At 40.3% G+C, this 18,459-nt stretch overlaps 1 protein-coding gene across 3 annotated transcripts in view; it reads left to right on the plus strand.

The window, feature by feature from the left end:
- Positions 1–18,459, plus strand: part of Vcl (vinculin) — a 99,717-nt gene that overhangs the window by 65,335 nt on the left and 15,923 nt on the right. For all 3 annotated transcript variants that reach the window (XM_021202925.1, XM_029541743.1, XM_021202924.2), the window contains exons 9-14: positions 4,092–4,245; positions 5,559–5,734; positions 9,375–9,565; positions 11,053–11,252; positions 12,230–12,358; positions 16,254–16,403. In XM_021202925.1, coding sequence (XP_021058584.1) covers positions 4,092–4,245; positions 5,559–5,734; positions 9,375–9,565; positions 11,053–11,252; positions 12,230–12,358; positions 16,254–16,403 — 1,000 coding nt within the window. The remainder of the gene's footprint in view (positions 1–4,091; positions 4,246–5,558; positions 5,735–9,374; positions 9,566–11,052; positions 11,253–12,229; positions 12,359–16,253; positions 16,404–18,459) is intronic.

Genomic DNA, 18,459 nt, shown 5'->3' on the forward strand with positions numbered 1-18,459 from the left:
TAATTTGTCTTACCTTCCTTTTATCCTTCTCAAATCTTTTTTTTCAGAACACCTACCCCTAAATAAGCACACTTAGTTTGCTATTGAAAATATGCATTAGAATGTAGATTAAAAAAAATACTCCTCTATGGGGTTAATGAATATATCTATAGACATTGAGAGGATTGAATTGGGCTGAAGTTCCTAAAGGAGATGAGATTTGCTTTTGCTTTGAGAATGTCCTGAAATTCCTTGATCACTGGTCCATAGCATACCGTTTCTTTAGAAACAAACCTCAGCATGTGATGTGATCCAGAGTGTATCCAAGCTAACTATAGCTTATAAAATTACTTGTTTTGGATCACTTAAAATTTTTATTATTATGAAACCATTCATCTTTACCTAAAGCAATGCAGATATCTGTATAGTATTAGGGATTCTTTTGTGGAGTTTTAGATGTGTTGTACCCATAGGAGCCTCATGACTTTTGGAGTGTGTGTCTCCCTGGGAGAGGGGACAGCTCCATGCAGTCTCATGAGTCTCACTGAGCCTGTTTCCCAGTGAGAACAGTCTTCCCTGTAGGAAGCAAGAACTTTGCAGAAGGGACAAAATAAGTTTTGTTCCCATTTGGAAAAATGCCAATGCAGTTTGACAAGATTCTTGGCTCTTCTAATTTTTCATTGTTGGCTCTTTGGTTCTGCATCCCTTTCAGAGTGTGGCAGGCAATTTTCACTTGGAATTCTCAAAAACACAGCTGTGAATATAAGTAAAAGAATGAAGTAGTTGTCTGGGAGAGACCATTAATCTGTTAAGAGAAAAGGCTAGAACGGGCATGAGTAACTGGTCCTGCCTCACACTGGGGCCTGCATTATCCTTTCATGATAAAAGATTAGAAAGCTATCTTCCCATTGTTTGTTTGTTTTTAAAATGTGCCCAGCCAGCTATTTTATCACTTTGATGGCTGAAGCACATATGTCTTCATTGGTGTCCAAGCTTCTGGGTTTCATGAATACTTTTTTAACCCTATAAATCTCAATACAAATTTTGTTTTGTTTGGTTTGGTTTGGTTTGGTTTTTTGAGACAGGGTTTCTTTGTGTAGCCTTGGATGTCCTGGAACTGGCTTTGTAGATCAGACTGGCCCCAAACTCCCATAGGTCCACCTGTCTCTGCCTCCTGAGTGGCAGGATCAAAGCTGTGCACCACCACTGCCTCGCTGGCCTTAATAAACTTTTTAGTTTGGATTTGGCTCATATATATTTTTACCTTTTCACAGTTAGATTTATATGACAGAACTGTTAAAAGAAACCATGGACAAGTGTTTCCTTAGTCTTCCTTCCATTTTCTAAGGTTGTAGGAAGGCTACAAGTATGAGACACCTGGCAGTATGTTTATGGAGCTCATTCCCTATGGTGTTGGTATAGATGGATTTTAAAAAGAGGGCAGAAGGGTTGGGTGTATTGTTCAGTCGGTAAAGTACTTGCCAATAAGTGAAGATCTTTAGAATCTGTTAAAAAGTCAGACCTCATGACACTCTGGGGTCTATAATTCCAGTCCAGTGAGGTATATACAGCCATATTCCTGAGGTTCACTGTCCAGCCAGCCGTAGTCTAATCAGCAAGTTCTAGACTACCAAGAGACCCTGTCTGATTAAAAAGGTGGATGACAGCTGAGAAACAACACCCACACACTGGCATCTGTACATGGATGCAAACATGCACATGAACACATATGCACAGAAAAAAAAATACATGTGGGGCTCAGTGACGTAAGAGCACTGGCTCTGCTCTTCCAGAGGACCTGGGTTCGGTTCCTAGCACCCATATGGTAGCTTCCAACTATCAGTAGCTCTAGTTCTAGAAGATTTGATGTCCTCTGCAGTCACTGCATGCACATAGTGCACAGACATACATGTGGGCAAAATACCCATACATATCAAATAAGGATAAATGCCATCTCAAAATAAAAATTTTGTTTTCATGGTTTTAGAGCTTTATTGTAGAAAAGCAGAGAGAGAGAGAGAGAGAGAGAGAGAGAGAGAGAGAGAGAGAGAGAGAGAGGAGTAAAAAAGCAGAGGGCGGCCATGGTCATGGGGAGAGAGGGGAGAAAAGAGGAGAGAGGGAGCAAGAGGGCAAGAGAGAAAGCTAGAGAAGCGAGAGAGGCAAGAACATACAGTTTTAAATAGTAAATATAGACTCGCTTTACTGTTAAGGGGAACAAGGATGTTTTGGAGTTTATCCTAAACTTAGAAGCTCAGATTCAATCATGCCATTCTAGAAAATGATGAAATTGTCACACCTGTGATTGAATTTATTAGTCTAGGTGGCTAAAAATAATCCGAGTTTGTAAAAAGATGGCAAGTCTTACTTTCTGGCCTGGAACGTCATTTTAAGGAATCAGGTCTCTACTAAGTCCTATCATTTTTTTACCGAAGCAGACTACTGTTTCTGAGCGAGGGAAATGTATGAGTCTTTAAAGACTTCATGGGAAGCGGTGTGCTTTTTTCATCCCTCAATACTAACCTGCTTTGTCGTTTGTAGGTTGCATGGTAATGGAAGATACATGTCAAGGTTCTCTAGGTTCATCATAGTAGTGGTGATAGTTTAATTATATTAGTAATTTATAAACTTCTATTTTCAATGTATTTTCAACTATATTTTCTCTTTTCTTTCTTTCCCATACTTTCCTTTCCTTTCCGTTCCCCACCCTCAACCCCCTTTGGGCTGGGGATTGAACTCTGGACCTCACAAATTCAGACAAGCTGTCTACAACTGAGAGCCATACTTCAGCCCTATATATTACCATCACAGTCCCTTTCCCCTTCCCAGTGCTGGTGCACAAACTCTTACGTAGTCTAGGCAAACAGTCTAATACTGAACTAAGAGGATATTTCCAAGTATATTATTTTGACCCTTTTAGTCACTCTGTTTAATAAATAACTAATACAGGACAAATGCTGTCTTGCTATCAACCTTCACTTTATGTCACTTTAATTTTATAAATGAGAAAGAGAAGCTGTGAGCTGTGGTGGCACAGTCCTTTAATTTCTATACTTGGGAGGCAAGGACAGGTGGATATTTGAGAGTTTGAAACCAGCCTAGCCCTAATAATGAGTTCCGGGCCAGCCAGTGCTACATAGGAAGGCTTTGTCTCCAAAACAAAACAACAAAAATCCCCTAAACCCTAAACCCCAAATAAACTCTGAAACCCCAAAATGTTAAACATGAGAACAAGCATTCCAAAGGGGCCAAAAGTCAGGAGTTAGACACATAGATCTAATTGATTTCAATGTGGTATATGCTCTTATACTGTATAAGCTATGTTCTCAAATAATTTAAGTATATGATTCCCCATAAATAAGACAAGCTAATGGGCTACTCATTTCTAAAGCACACATTACTATAGTAACAAAACCTCTATAACAGTAAGATCTCCATCGAAATTTCCCACTGAAGTTTATTTTTGGTTATATAATCAAGAATAATTATTATTGGGGCTGGAGAGATGGCTCAGGTGTTAAGAGCACTGTCTGCTCTTCCAGAGGTCCTGAGTTCAATTCCCAGCAGCCACATATTGCCTCACAACCATCTATCATGGGATCTGATACCCTCTTCTGGTGTGTCTGAAGACAGTTACAGTATACTCATATATTTAAAATAAATAAACCTTAAAAAAAAAAAAAAGCTATGTCAAAAAAAAAAAAAAAAAAAAAATTCATGAGTAAAATTTGCTGGCCTGGCTTCTCAGTGGTTAAATAGTCCCCTGAAGCTAATATGAGTTGGACACAGCAGTGCAGGTTTATAATTCCATCACTTGAGAAAAGAAGCTGGAAGATGAGGCGTTCGTTCAGAGCTAGCTACAGTTAGTTAAAACCTGGTCTCTAAAAACAAAACAAAACAAACAAAACCAAACCGTGTTTTTTGTTTTTTTTTTTTTAAACAAAAGAGAAAGTAGGTGGTTTGAATGTTTTTCTTTTTTCTGTTTTCTTGTGCTGTCTGAACTTATTGGGGAAATAGAGGTACACATGCTAATGAAAATTACACATACTAGGTAAATGAATATTTGTAGTAAGTATTTGAGAGGATGTAATGACCACATCTGTCGTGCTGAACAGAGGACAAGGAGCCTCCCCAGTGGCCATGCAGAAGGCCCAGCAAGTGTCTCAAGGGCTTGATGTGCTTACTGCGAAAGTGGAAAATGCAGCTCGGAAGCTGGAAGCCATGACAAACTCAAAGCAGAGCATTGCAAAGAAGATTGATGCTGCCCAGGTAAGGGTGGTTCTCAGGAGGGACAGGACGGAGAGAAGAAGAGAAGGGTTCTTAGGTATCCTGCATCTCTTCTGCACTGTGCTTTGTCATCCTCTCCTGTGGGTAGATAATGGATGCTCCTTAGTGATGACCAGTTTCCAGCAGCCTCTCATACCATCCTAGGTGCAGACTCACGTCTATATTTTGAATGAAAGATCTTCATTTTCGGTACTTCAAGTAGTTAAAAGGTCTGAGTATGACAGAATCCTAGATTTTGAAACAAGTTCCTGTCTTAGAAATCATTACTGTATGTAGTAAGAAATATTAAAAATCCTAGCTTGGGGTTTCAACCCCGCCTTTGGTTATTGAGTTCCTGGATAAAAACACACACAGCCATTATGTTTTTAATAAGCCTGATGCAGCACATTAGCTGGGCAGCTACCTAGCCTCCATACTGTTAGACTCAACTTTTCTATTGATAACCCCAAATTATTACTTATTATTTACTATGTTCCATCTGGGCTGCTCTTAACACTAATTGGGAAGCCCTAAGTTCTCTTGACTCTTATCCCATGGTGGCTTCCTTTCTCCTCTCCAGTACATTTTTCTTCTGCTTCATGGCAGCTGGCTTCTCCTTTCTCCTTCTCTTTGTGGTCCTCTTTTCTCAAGTTCATGAAACCTCAATCTATGTCTTTTCTGCCCAGCTATTAGCTGTCATCATCTTTATTTACCACTCATAGTTAACTGGGGGCAGGATCACTAGCGTCTGTGTGCAGACTCCAGGTCTTGGGGCTCTGCACTTAGCATTATAATAAACAGTAAAAGACAAAACCTCAACAACTATATCAGGCCATAGTGGTATTCAAATTTCAGATTCTTTCTGTACAAAATATCTTTCAAGCATTTAACAAATACAAATACTTGAAAAACTTGAAAAAAAAGTCATTAATTAAAAGAGTGTTATTCCTTTTTGTTGTTATTTACCTTTTTTCTTTCAGTTTGGATATCAAACTCAGGGCCTTGTGCTTGTTAGTCAAGCATTGTACTATTAAGCTAAAACCCCAGCCTGGGAACTTTATTTTAATGGAAGTCAACATGGCTGGAAGTATAGCTCAGTGGTAAGAATGTATGGGGGATATAACATGATGGTACCTAGAAAAGAAAAGCTGGGGTGATTTGATCTTAATCCGAGCTAAGAACCTTCATAAAATGATCAGAATTAGCATTCTAAAAAACAAGTGCCAGTATGTGGTGTGACTATGTTAGAGACATTGCTGATGGCTAAGTTTAAATGTGGTTCCTGGGTAGATTACATTGTCTGTTTTGGTGTATAGAATTGGCTGGCAGATCCAAATGGTGGACCTGAAGGAGAAGAACAGATTCGAGGGGCTTTGGCTGAAGCTCGAAAGATTGCAGAATTATGTGATGATCCTAAGGAGAGAGATGATATCCTCCGCTCCCTTGGAGAGATAGCTGCTCTGACCTCTAAACTAGGAGACTTGCGAAGACAGTACGTATCTGACTTTTTAGTCTCACACTAGTTAGTGTCTTCTCTCTCTCTCTCTCTCTCTCTCTCTCTCTCTTATTTTACTCTAGGAGCATAAAGAGTTGACTCGCCATAGGTTAAATGCATATTTAATGCTCAAAATGCAGATCTTTGGACCCTACCTCAGACATGATGCATGTTAAATGCATAGGCTACATAGGTTTGTGACATGGCTAGGTCAGATGTTACCTCTGTAACATCTGATGTACAGATAGATGTACAATGTACAGCGATGTAATTGAACTTTACTGATTTGTTGCTGATCAAATGGCTTTAAATGAATATATTTAGCCTTCTGAGAACTCACGTTTAAGCTCTATTTTTATATACTATGACATTCTTTGCCGTATTCTGTTTGTTACATGGCTGTCCTCGACACAAGGAAAATGAGTGCTTAATTAGCTGTGAAAAGACTCCTTTGTGTGTGTGTGTGTGTGTGTGTGTGTGTGTGTGTGTGAGAGTGAGTGAGACAGGAGGCATAAGAAGGCACTTTCTCCTTCCCAGCAGCGTTATTTCTTGAGTAGCAATTACATAAAGGATTCTTAAATTACATTTCCTGGATGATTGTTCCGGTAATAACATCCTTGCCACAGCTTCCTCTCTTAAAGGCTTTCATCACACCTACTTTGATTATATAGAAAAGAGTTATTCCTTTGTTCTGACAAATACATTGCTCTCTTTAAAAATCACATCAACAACAGCACCATGGGCTGGGGATATAGCTTAATCGGTAGAGTTCTTGTGTAGGGGCTGGGTTTGGTCACCAGCATTTCATAAAATAAGGCAAAGAGGAAGATATCTATAATCCCAGAAATTGGGAAGTAGAGACAAGATCAGAAATTCAAGTTCTCCTGTGGTTCCATCATGAATTTGATATGAGACCCTATTTGAAGAAATCAAGCCAAACCAAACCAAACTAAAGCAGTATCATTTCCTAAAACATCCTACAATAGGATGTGAGGAGGGTGGTCTGGCTGGCCCATCCTCCAATAGGATGTCAGGTTGGCGCCCTTGCCATCCATCACTGCTCCATGTGTATCTCTCCAGAATAATTCCTTTGTCCATGAGGATGACCTTCTGAGAGCTAGAGGAGGACCAATCTTGGTCAGGGGTGTAGTATAGTGGCTGTGCTCCCCTTGCCAGAACTTCTCAACCTGCCCTCAGCAAAGTTACAGAGGGATTGATGGCAAAGAAGTGGCTCTTTTCTACCACAGTCCTGGAGCACTATTTTCCAAGGATAACCAAAGTCAAACATCTGGGAATATTCCATTTCTTCCACTTAACTTATATGTTCTATTTCTGTTTGTCTGTGAGAAAAATGCCTATTTTTATCCTCCCAAAGTAAGAGATTCATTAGAATCTTCTGACAACGAGGGCATTGCTGGCTCAGAATGCAAAAAGGCAGAGACTGTGAATTCCTAGGACCTAACACAGTTCATTACATAGACACTTGGAATGGTTTTTAGATGACCAAGAGATAACTACTGGTAATGGTGATAACAGTAGACCTTCATGTGTGTCCACGGATGCCGTCACCATTCTTATCATTGTAACATAAACAGACATGCACACAACCACCCAGCAGCGGCACTAGCCATGGGAAAACCATGGTAAACATGGTGTTAAGAGGGGAGAATAGAGAAACTTCAAATAATAAAGACATTTTTAAAATGAGTCATTTTGTTAGATGGGTTGATTTTTTTTTTTTCCCTCCCCATGAGATAAGGCTTCTCTGTAACAGCCCTGGTTGTTCTAGAACCCTCTACAGACCAGGCTAACCTCAAACTTAGAGATCTGCTGCCTCTGCTCCCAAGTGTTAGCATTAAAGGCATGTGCCACCACCAGCTTGCAATGTATTTTCATATTTATAGATGAGCCAGATGAAGGTACTTTTCTGTGACTATAATTTCAAGGTATAAAGTTGACTGGATTCTTTGTGTTTTCTTTCTCAAATTGTTACTTACTTTATGTTGTATGGGTATTTGTCTGGACATCACGTGCATGTCTGGTGCTTACAGAGGTCAAAAGACCCTGCAACTGGAGTTATAAATAGTTGTGAGCCACCATGTGGATGCTGGGAATTGAACCTGAGCCCTCTGAAAGAGCAACCAGTGCTCGTAACGGCTGAGCCATCTCAGCCCCATCTTTTCCTTTTCTTAATGGTCAGTGTCACATTTTTGGAATTAGTTCTTTTGGGACAGTTTCTATTCTTGAGACTAATGTGGTTTTTTGTTTGTTTTATTTCTGTGTCAATATACTAGTTCAAGTTCTCTGGCTGCTAGGAACTAGATCAAGTACCAAGTGAAGGGTTATTGAAAATACATAAGGAAGCTAATGGAAGGCCAGCCTGAACTGTGGCCAAGTCTAGAAGTCACTAGGAGCTCTCATTCCCCTTCAGTGTCCTAGTAGACAAATGGACCCTGTGTGTCTGTTCACTCTTTTTGTTCACTTTGCTTGGGGCTGCTTCCTTTGGTTTGACTTAGGCCCCAGGTCTAACATGATTTTCTAGCTCCAGAGCCTCTGCTATTTGACTGAAAAATCTTTTTAAAGTATGGACCAAGGATTACCTGCAAATGTTGTTTAAAATGTGGACCTTTACCTCATCCTAGGCATAACTTATCAGGGTCTCTTTTTGATAGTGGACTTAACTATCTGAATTTAAAAATAAAGTCCCAGATATCTTTCATACTATATTTTGAGAAACACTAGAATCTAGTTAAGTGTAATTTGTGAGTACAGGTGTGTGGGTTTTTCTTTCTTTCTTTCTTTTTTTTTTGAGTAGCGACCACCCAGTTCAATCAATTATGGCAGAGAATGGGGGTTATATGATACTACCATATGATAATATAGGTGGCAGTTTAAAAGTGAGCATTCTAAGCTGGGTGGCAGTACACACCTTTAATCTTAGCTCTTGGGAAGCAGACAGGCAGGACTCCATGAGTTGGGGGCCAGCTTGGTTTACAGAGTGAGTTCCAGGATGGCCAGGGCTTCACAGAGAAACTCTGTCTCAAGTAAAATACAAAATCAAAACCAAATAGAAAAGTGTGCCCTCTAAATTCAAAGGGCTGGATTTGACCCCTGACTCTATTGAATTAAGTAATGGGATCTTACTCACCTTGTGCATTGGTTTTGTGTTTTGGCTAATACTGTTCTTTACCTCATAGGGTTGATGTGAGGATTAAATGATAAAAGGGGAGAGCTTGTAGCATACCTGGGAACATTAGAACTCAAATACAGTATCATGACTAGTTGTGTTATTACTGATACTGCTTCTACTGCCGACATGGTTGTTTAGGCACACCGAGTTCCTCAGTGTGTTTGTGATTTTACACATGGCAGGGTGAGAGTGCAGGCAATCTAGAGGTGAGTGAGTGAACTCAGTTAACATGATGTGGTATAACTGTGAAGACTGACTCAAGCTAGGAGAAAATAATGTGAATTTAAGCTATTTTCATATTTATGGGCTAAATAAATCATTTCAAATCAGTTTGGTAATCACTAGCAGTTTTCATTCTCATTAACATTCATTAACAGTTAAATTCTCTCAACATAAATCATGTCTACAATGTAAATAATAGCTGGATGGGCGTCTTTACTTCTTTAGGGGGAAAGGAGACTCGCCAGAGGCTCGAGCCTTGGCTAAACAAGTGGCGACGGCGCTACAGAACCTGCAGACCAAAACCAACAGGGCTGTGGCCAACAGCAGACCTGCCAAAGCAGCTGTCCACCTTGAGGGCAAGATTGAACAGGCGCAGCGGTGGATTGATAACCCTACAGTAGATGACCGTGGAGTCGGTAAGGGCAGGTCTCAGTGCAAATGTGTGGGTCACTGCCACATTTACTTGATTATTGGTAATAAGGTGCTGAAAGGGTTCTCTAGCTACCAGGAAGTCACTTTTCAGTATGGTTCCATTTCCAAGTGTGGCCAGTAAGATTTCTATGATTTCATTGAGAAGTATTAGAGAGTAAATAATTTTGCTGTGGACAAATAGAGTTTCATAATTGAAGCTTTGAACTAATTACTATCAATCCTATACATATTTTCATTCTGTAGTATTTCTGTTTTTATAGTCCTTACCAATTAAACATTTTGTGTGTGTATGTGAGGGGGTGGGGTGAGGGGAATGACAATAAAAGGTATATAATGTCCTCACAGCATCCTGTAAAACTTTAAATATTTTTGTTGTTGTTGATTTTGTTTGTTTGTTTTTTTAAAGACATGGTCTCTGTGTAGCTCTGGCTATCCTGAACTTACTATCTAGGCCAGGCTAGCCTTGAACTCACAGAGATTCATCTGCCTCTGGCTCCCAGTACAGGGATTAAAGGTGTGTACCACAATGCCTAGTTGAAAGTTGAAAATTTTATAATCTAAAAGTTTGATTTTAAGAAGACCCAGGAATAGATATGTATAGTTTGTTTCATGATTACCTAGCACATTTGCTGAGCCTGAAAGATAATGCTTACCTTTCCTACCTTCACTGGGTAAGATGAGAGTTTAAGTTAGTGATGCCTAGTGTCGGTGAGAGGCTAGAGACTGGGTGCAGATGCCTAACTGGGTACAGGACTGAAATAACATAAACACTGAGTCTCATGTTCCATGCACAGTGCTGATGAACTCTTCATACCTACTGGGTCTGCAGTTTGAATTTAGGAGTGTTTTTTTTTTTTCTATTAATTCACTTCTAAGTTACTATCAGAATGTATGTAAACTATGAATATTCAATAATACTTAGTAAGCAGTCAGATAGTTATGGCTAATATAATTAAATGTAACCTTGTGGCTGGAGAGATGGCTCAGTGGTTAAGAGCACTGGCTGCTCTTCCAGGAGCCCAGGTTCAGTGTGCAGCACCTCCATGGCAGCTCACAGCTGCCTGTATACATCAGGCAAATACTAGTGCACATACACTAAAAATAAAGAAATGGTTTAAAAATATATAACATAGTTTTAGGTTATATTTTTGTTTTTGTTACTTTTATCGTGCTAGGAAAGTAGTCTGACATTATGTCACACTCCCCATCCATAGACCATGCTTTAAAAAAAAAGATATTTAGTAAATGGAAGCTACTCATTGGGAAGACTGGGAGTCAAGGAATAAAGGTTAGGCTTGGTTATAGGTCAGTGTTAGATATGTGTGAAAAGTTAGTGCATAGTGTATTCCAAAGAGTTATATTTAATAGGGAACCCCTTACTCCTATTAAATGCTATCCAAAAAAATCTCGAGTGGCAACACAGTTGTCTCCCTGTCTCTGTGTAAACCTCAGTGTTTTCCTTTTGGTTTAGGTCAGGCTGCTATCCGTGGACTTGTGGCTGAGGGGCATCGGCTGGCCAATGTCATGATGGGACCTTATCGCCAAGATCTTCTTGCCAAATGTGACCGTGTAGACCAGCTAACAGCTCAGTTGGCTGACCTGGCTGCCCGAGGGGAGGGGGAGAGTCCTCAGGCGAGAGCACTTGCATCCCAGCTTCAGGACTCCTTAAAGGTAGCCTTCCCTTGGTATATTTTCTGATGTCGTTTCTGTTGAGAAACGACAGAAGAGACTTTTGTGCAGTGTGTGTGCATGCATGTGGAGGTCAGAGGATAACTCAGGTGTCAGGCACCATGGACCCTTAGGTTTTGAGACAGGGCATGTCATTGTTCTGGGACTTACAGTGTAGGGTAGGCCAGTGAGCCCCAGGGATCTGCCTGACAGCACTTGTCCAGTGCCAGCATTGTTAATGGGAGTTTTGGAGCTCACATCAGGTTCTCATATGGCAAGGCAAACGCTTTCCTGAGTGAGCTGCCCCACCTTGGCCTGAGGCTTGAGATTTTTGGGTTTAGGGAAAATTAAAACGAGACAAGTATAATAGAAAATCAGAGTTTATTAGGAGAAAGCCAAGTGGCAACAATTAACATTTTTCTAACTTACACTTAATTAAGAGATCTGTCATGATTGTGCTCTATGCTGATAACATTTTTCTGTTATTTAGTCAGTGTTTATTTAGATAGGGTATCTCACTCTATAGCCCAGACTGGCCTGGAGCTCTTGGCAATCTTCATGGCAGGACTTTCTGATTGCAGCAATTGTACCCATGTAGCTAGAGGTTATTGAATTTCTCTATAAAAATTATTCCCATTTTTAATTTTTTTCTTTTTAATTTCTTTCAAGATAATGAACTATTTAGAAATTCGGTACTGAGTCTTCTAAGTAGTTAATGCAGCCATCACCAGACCTGGCTAAAACTGGAAACTCTATGTCACCTTAGAGCCTGCTCTGTGCTCAGCCCTGAGGTTCTGTCGTTTCATAGTGTCCTTCAAGGAAGGGATCATATCTGTGCTTTGTACACGTTTGATATTCAAGAAATAGTTCTGAAGGTAAATGAATGAAAGAAAGAATGAATAGGTCAGTGGAGTCAGGGCATAACAAATGTGCTTTGAGGGTGTTGCCATACATTTTCACTTATAAACTATATTTTTAAGGATCTTAAAGCCCAGATGCAGGAAGCTATGACTCAAGAGGTGTCCGATGTTTTCAGCGATACTACAACTCCTATCAAGCTGTTGGCAGTAGCCGCCACTGCTCCTCCTGATGCACCCAATAGAGAAGAGGTAGGTATCTGAAATACGGAGGCTGCTTGTGGACAAAAGATGGAAGTGCAAAAGAGGGCAGTGTTCTCGTTCACCAAGTGTCAGCTATGTCTGCCTTTAAGTGAATGCTGTAGCATATGTGGTCATTAGATTAAAGCAAGAGGAGCTGCTTTTCATCACATATCAAGAAGCATGACATAGAAGTAAATGTTTTTGTTGTCTGTTAAAAAAAAACAAACAAACCAAACAACTGGTTCCTCTGTGGTTTTCTTGGTGGTTGTTCTCATGGAGAGGCATCACTGCAGTCAGGAAGAAATGAGGGGTAAGGGTTACTCCTGCCACAGCTTTCTGAACCACTCTTTAGACTCAACACAAGTCAGGACAATTCTTTTTTTCTTTCTTTTTTTTTTTTTGGTTTTTCGAGACACGGTTTCTCTGTGTAGCCCTGGCTGTCCTGGAACTCACTCTGTAGACCAGGCTGGCCTCAAACTCAGAAATCTGCCTGCCTCTGCCTCCCAAGTGCTGGGATCAAAGGTGTGCGCCACCACTGCCCGGCTAGGACAATTCTTTAAACTCATTGATGTAATAATTCTGTGCAAACCCTTCTGGTGACTCCTTGTCCCTGAATGAAGCCAGAATTGTTTCAGTAGATAGCAGACCAGAGATGTGCTGGTAAGCTAACTCTTCAGGATAGAACCCAAAATGCCTGATTTGTAAATAAATGTTGCTTGGATTTTTATTATGTAGATACTCTCAATATGTTGTATTGTATTTTTGAGACAAGATCTTGTTTACATATCCTAGGCTGGTCTTGAATTTGTGACTCCTCCCATCTCCATCTCCCAAATATTGAAATTGTAGATGTGTACCACAATCCCCAGCTACTATAGCTGTTTTAATGTAAAACTGTTGAAAGCAAAGCTATAAAGAGATGGGATGTATTTGACTCCTATAAATTAGTGTAGAGCTATACAAGTGGCTTAACTACTGAAGTCTGGTCCCTCATCCTCTTCAATTCCTCTATTCATGTGGATCTTAAATACCTGTAGTGTTCCTTGATTATGTGCATGTTCTACTCAAGGCCTTAACACTTGCTTTTCTTTTCATAAATTATATTTATTCACTCTTTTCACCTTTCTGTTGAAATCTCACTCTTGTGTGACTATACATAAAAAAAAAAAAAAAAAAAAACAACAAAAAAAACCAAAACCAACCCACCCCTCATCCCTGGGAGTTCTTAATATTCATTTTCTGCTTTTCTTCTTAGAAGTGACTGATGTTTGATGGGCTGGGCTGTATAGCTCACTTTGCTGAGTACCTGCTTAGCATGCACAAAGACTTCAGTGTTGCAAAAGCTGCTGATGGGGAATCCCGATGCTCAGGAGGTGGGGACAGAAGGATTATACGTTCAAGCTCATCCTCGACTACACAGCTAGCCTAGGCTATGTGAGATCTTGTTTCAAACAGAACAATACACACATACACACACACACACACACACACACACACACACACACACACACACACACACACCACACACGGCATTGTCTCTTTGTTGGTCTGTCTGGTTCATGTCATCATGAAAGTTCCATATGGGTAGGGCTTTGGTTTGTCAGTAATTGAGGCCCAGTTCCCTAAGCAGTGTCAGTCAAGCTAGGATTGGTGCTGAGCGGAGCTCTTGGGGAGAACGTCGCAGTACCTCCATGTCTAGACTCCGTCACACAACATGTGGAAGGCCATCCAGTGTGTATAATTTTGGGTAACTGTTGTGTTCTTGTTTCTTAGTGACTCTCCTTTCTCTTTCTGACTGAGGTTAGAAGGTTAGTTCTGGGTCTCCTTACACTAGGGTGATGTGCTGCCTTCTCATCCCAGGCTTCTGAATCGCAGACTCCTAAATTTCAACTATCTGCTTGTCTTGTCTATTTAGGATCTAGATTTATAGGTTCCTTAGCATATGATGAATTTCTCTTTGAGATTGTTTGTTTCTAGTGTCTTTTCCTAGTCTTTTATACCAACAGGTAACTCAGGCATATTAGTTTTATATCACAATCATTTTGAATCCTATCATATTGCCACACTTTAAAATCCTATTCTTGTTCTCCACTTCCTAAATGGTTGCTTAGCTCTGTTGTCTTTGAATCATTTATTAAGCCACCAACTGGGAGAGAGGGAAAGTTCATCCAACCCTCATCTCCTGATCCTCTCAGTGGCATCAGGATAAAGATGGAGCTTTGTGATAGGGCTTTTTTTTTTTTTTTTTTTTGAAATGTTTGTTAGTTGTCATGTACCCCAGGCTAACCTTGGAGTCTGAGGATAGCCTTGAGCTCCTTGATCATCCTTAGGGCTGGACTCATAGATTGTGCCATAATAGCTGACTTGTGCAATTTGTAGATCAGATCCAGGACTTCATGCACACTAGGCAAGCACTCACTAATGCACTATGTCCCCGAGCCCCCATGGTCTGGCTTTTGTTGTTCTTTATATGTTGGTTTCATCTAGGCTACTCCATGCTTCTGCAGTAACTACGTGTCTGGAATAATGCCTGTATACTTGGCCCTTCTGTGTCCTTGCTTCCTCCCCCTAATTACTTCCAGCTTCTTTTCTGCCTGGTTCCTCTCCCTTCTTTATTGTTTTCTTTGCTTTCTGGATAGGTTAAGTGCCTCTCCTTTTACACCCATAAGATTGCTGTGCAGCTCTACTATTTCACCCAGTGACACCATTATTACAAATACTTGTTTCTGGACTTCCCAGAAAGGGAACCCCTTAGATGCTGTTTGTATTCTCCATTTTATTGTCTTTCTTTCCTTTCCTTTTCTGTCCTTTCCTTCGTTTTGTTTTTGTTTTTATCAAGACAGGGTTTCTCTGTGTAACAACCCTGGCTGTTCTGGAACTCACTTTGTAGACTAGGCTGACCTCGAACTCCAAGATCTGCCTGCTTCTGCCTCCCAAGAGGGAGGTTAATGGCATGTATCAACACTGCCTGGCTAGGAAGCTGAATCAAAACAAAAGGTCAGGATGGGTCAAGGGACCTCAGGTGGTGGGTGTAGAACATTGGAACGAGAATGGAGCTTGCTATCAAACTGCAAAACCTTTACAGAGTGTCTGACTTGAGTCAGAGTTAGATACCAAGTATGGAAGTGGTACTCTCAATTATTGTCAGTAGGACATTTAAAACAAGTATTCTGCTAGGCTCCTGGCAGGCTCTGTGTGTAGCATAAACCTGACCCAGTAGTGTCTGGTATACCTTGTTTTCCAGATAATGATCCTAATGTCACCCAAACAATTAGAAACCTTTTTGTCATTTGTAAGTTAAGTTTTTTTTTTCTTTAATTAGAGTCTCTCATAATATCCCTGAGGGAAGGAAAAGTTAACTTTTTAAACGAGAGAACCATTTTGCATTTAGAACTAATAAAATCACCCATCCTTGCCTCTGTGTTCTGTCTGGTATGAGCACAAGCTATCGTTTTTCCCACTGAGGTCAAGGGCAGAGTTTTTACAACATTAATGGTAATGGGATACCTTAGAGGAGGCTGGAGTCAGGTAAGGACTCTTTGTGGATACTCGGGGATTGTAATGTCTATGGTAGAGCCTGGAGGAGTTCATCGTCCTCTTCAAAGTAAGGCCTTTGGGGAATGAAATTTAGTCTTTGCATTTGTGAACTTGTAAAGTATATAGTCCTGTGTGTGCTCTTGGTAAGTAGGTTTAAATGAAGATTTGGGGATGTGCCTCTTTGTGTATGATGCTTAAGATTGAACCTCTGAGGAAATACGTAAAGGTCAAGATTTGCCATTTGATTATTGTTTTATTAATAAGATCTTTGAGCAGTTGCAGGATCAGATTAAAAAGACCTTTCTTCAGGTTTCCTGATGCATTATATGGAAATACATTTTCTTAATGTCTTTATTTTTTTCTCAAGGTATTTGATGAAAGGGCAGCCAATTTTGAAAACCATTCAGGAAGGCTTGGAGCCACAGCAGAGAAGGCAGCTGCTGTTGGTACTGCCAATAAATCGACAGTGGAAGGCATTCAGGCATCTGTGAAGACAGCCCGAGAACTCACTCCCCAGGTTAGCTTTTGCTCACTTTTCCTTCCAGTATCATAGTGTAATATTCAGGAAATGAGATCAATTACAGATGCTTTGTTAAGATTACATATTAAAAAAAAAACCAAAAGAGTATATCGAGGGATGGGATGTAGGACGACTGCTGAGTTATCGTATAGGCTCTTCCAGAGGACACTTTGGTTCACGCGGCTCACAAGTGTCTGTAATTCTGTCTCCAGTGCTTACGATCTTCACGGGCACCTGCGCTCATGTGCCCATACCCATATACAATATACATACCCATACATAATTATATAATAAATAAATACATAATAAAAATAAATCTTAAAAACGTGCATGTGGAGCTAGGGAAGTAGTTCAGCAGAGAAAGCACTTGCCATATAATTTTGTGCACTTGAGCCTGAATCCCCAGAACTCATGTAAAAGCCAGTCATGGTAGGCTATGTCTATCATGTGGTGCTCCTCAGAGGAGATGGTGAGTGGAGGCAGGAGAACCCCTGGGATTCTCAGGCCAGCGACGCTGGCATATTGAGTCAGGAACAACAAAGAGACCCAAGTCTCCAACAAGTTGCAAGGTGAGGACCAACACTAAGATTGTCCTTTGACCTCCATACACATTTGTGCCACACATGTACCCACTCACACATACAAATGCTATGCACATCCACATCATATATACACACACATTACACACTACACACACACACACACACACATCCCACGTGCATATTTATATAATATTCATTGAGTCAAACTTGGTGACCTCTAGTTTTTTTACAGGACTTTGAACTTTACACATTTTTGCATTGTTTGAATTTTTAAATAATGGTCAGTATTCTTTCAAAAGCAAAAGACAAGAGGTAAAACAGCCTTCTTTCTTATCATACATGTATAATTAAGAAAATATTTGGATAATATTAAGAGAAAGTTTATTTAGTTTCTATCTTTCTACAGCATCTCTTTGAAGAGATTGAAAAAAAAATAGGTATTTCCATTGCTTATTTATTTATTTTTCTATCTAACTACATAACTGAGGTATAGTTTGGTATCCATCATTATGGAACCAAACTATAGCCAGGAAGTTGGGGAAAAGAGGCTGGAAATGAAAGTTCTGATAAATCAGCCAGCCTCCCCTTCCCACTCAAACCCCTCTTTTCTGAAGCAGGCTTTGATTTTATAGTCCAAGCTGGATTAAAACTATCCAATGCTAGAACTCCAGGTGTACTAAACCACACCTGGCTAGCTTTCTTAGACACATTAGCTCAGCATTTAGTGTGATGTTTTGCAGACTTGCATTTCCCCCCATCTATTAATACAGAGAAATCATAGGGAGTTCTGCTGGGCTATATAAGTCTGTGATTCTAGCTTTTTTTTTTTTTTTTAAGATTTTATTTTATGTATATGAGTACTCCATTGCTCTCTTCAGACACACCAGAAGAGGGCATCAGACCCCGTTACAGATGGTTGTAAGCCACCATGTGGTTGCTGGGAATTGAACTCAGGACCTCTAGAAGAGCAGTCAGTGCTCTTAACTGCTGAGCCATCTCTCCAGCCCCCTGATTCTAGCTTTTGTTGAACTTCTCTGGGGAGGGGAGGGAAATGGTCTGTGTGTGTGTGTGTGTGTGTGTGTGTGTGTGTACACGCGCGTGCGTGTCCATGTTGCCTGTTTCTCTGGTTTCCTTCCTTTTCTCTTTCCCATCATTAGGTATGTAATGAATGTGAAAGCAGGTATTTTAGTTACTATTATTCTAAAAGAATTTTGAGTAATTGGTTGTGTATTTTAATCACTATTAATCATTAATCAATTTGAATAATGTTTTGTTATACTCTAATATTCTATTTTATAGACAAGGTTTTACTATGAAGCCCCGATGGCCTGGAATTTCACTGTGTAGAATGGATTGGTCTTGAACTCAGAGTTCTGCCTGTCTCCCCAGTGCAAGGATTAAAAGCATGTCTACAACCCCCAGCAATCTCCTCCTCCCCTCCCCTCCCCTCCCCTTCCTTCCCTCCCTCCTGCCTCCCCTTCCTCCCTCCCCTCCACAGTGTGCTGCTTGGT

The sequence above is a fragment of the Mus pahari genome, chromosome 8, assembly GCF_900095145.1.
Source record: "Mus pahari chromosome 8, PAHARI_EIJ_v1.1, whole genome shotgun sequence".
In the NCBI taxonomy this organism is placed as follows: domain Eukaryota; kingdom Metazoa; phylum Chordata; class Mammalia; order Rodentia; family Muridae; genus Mus; species Mus pahari.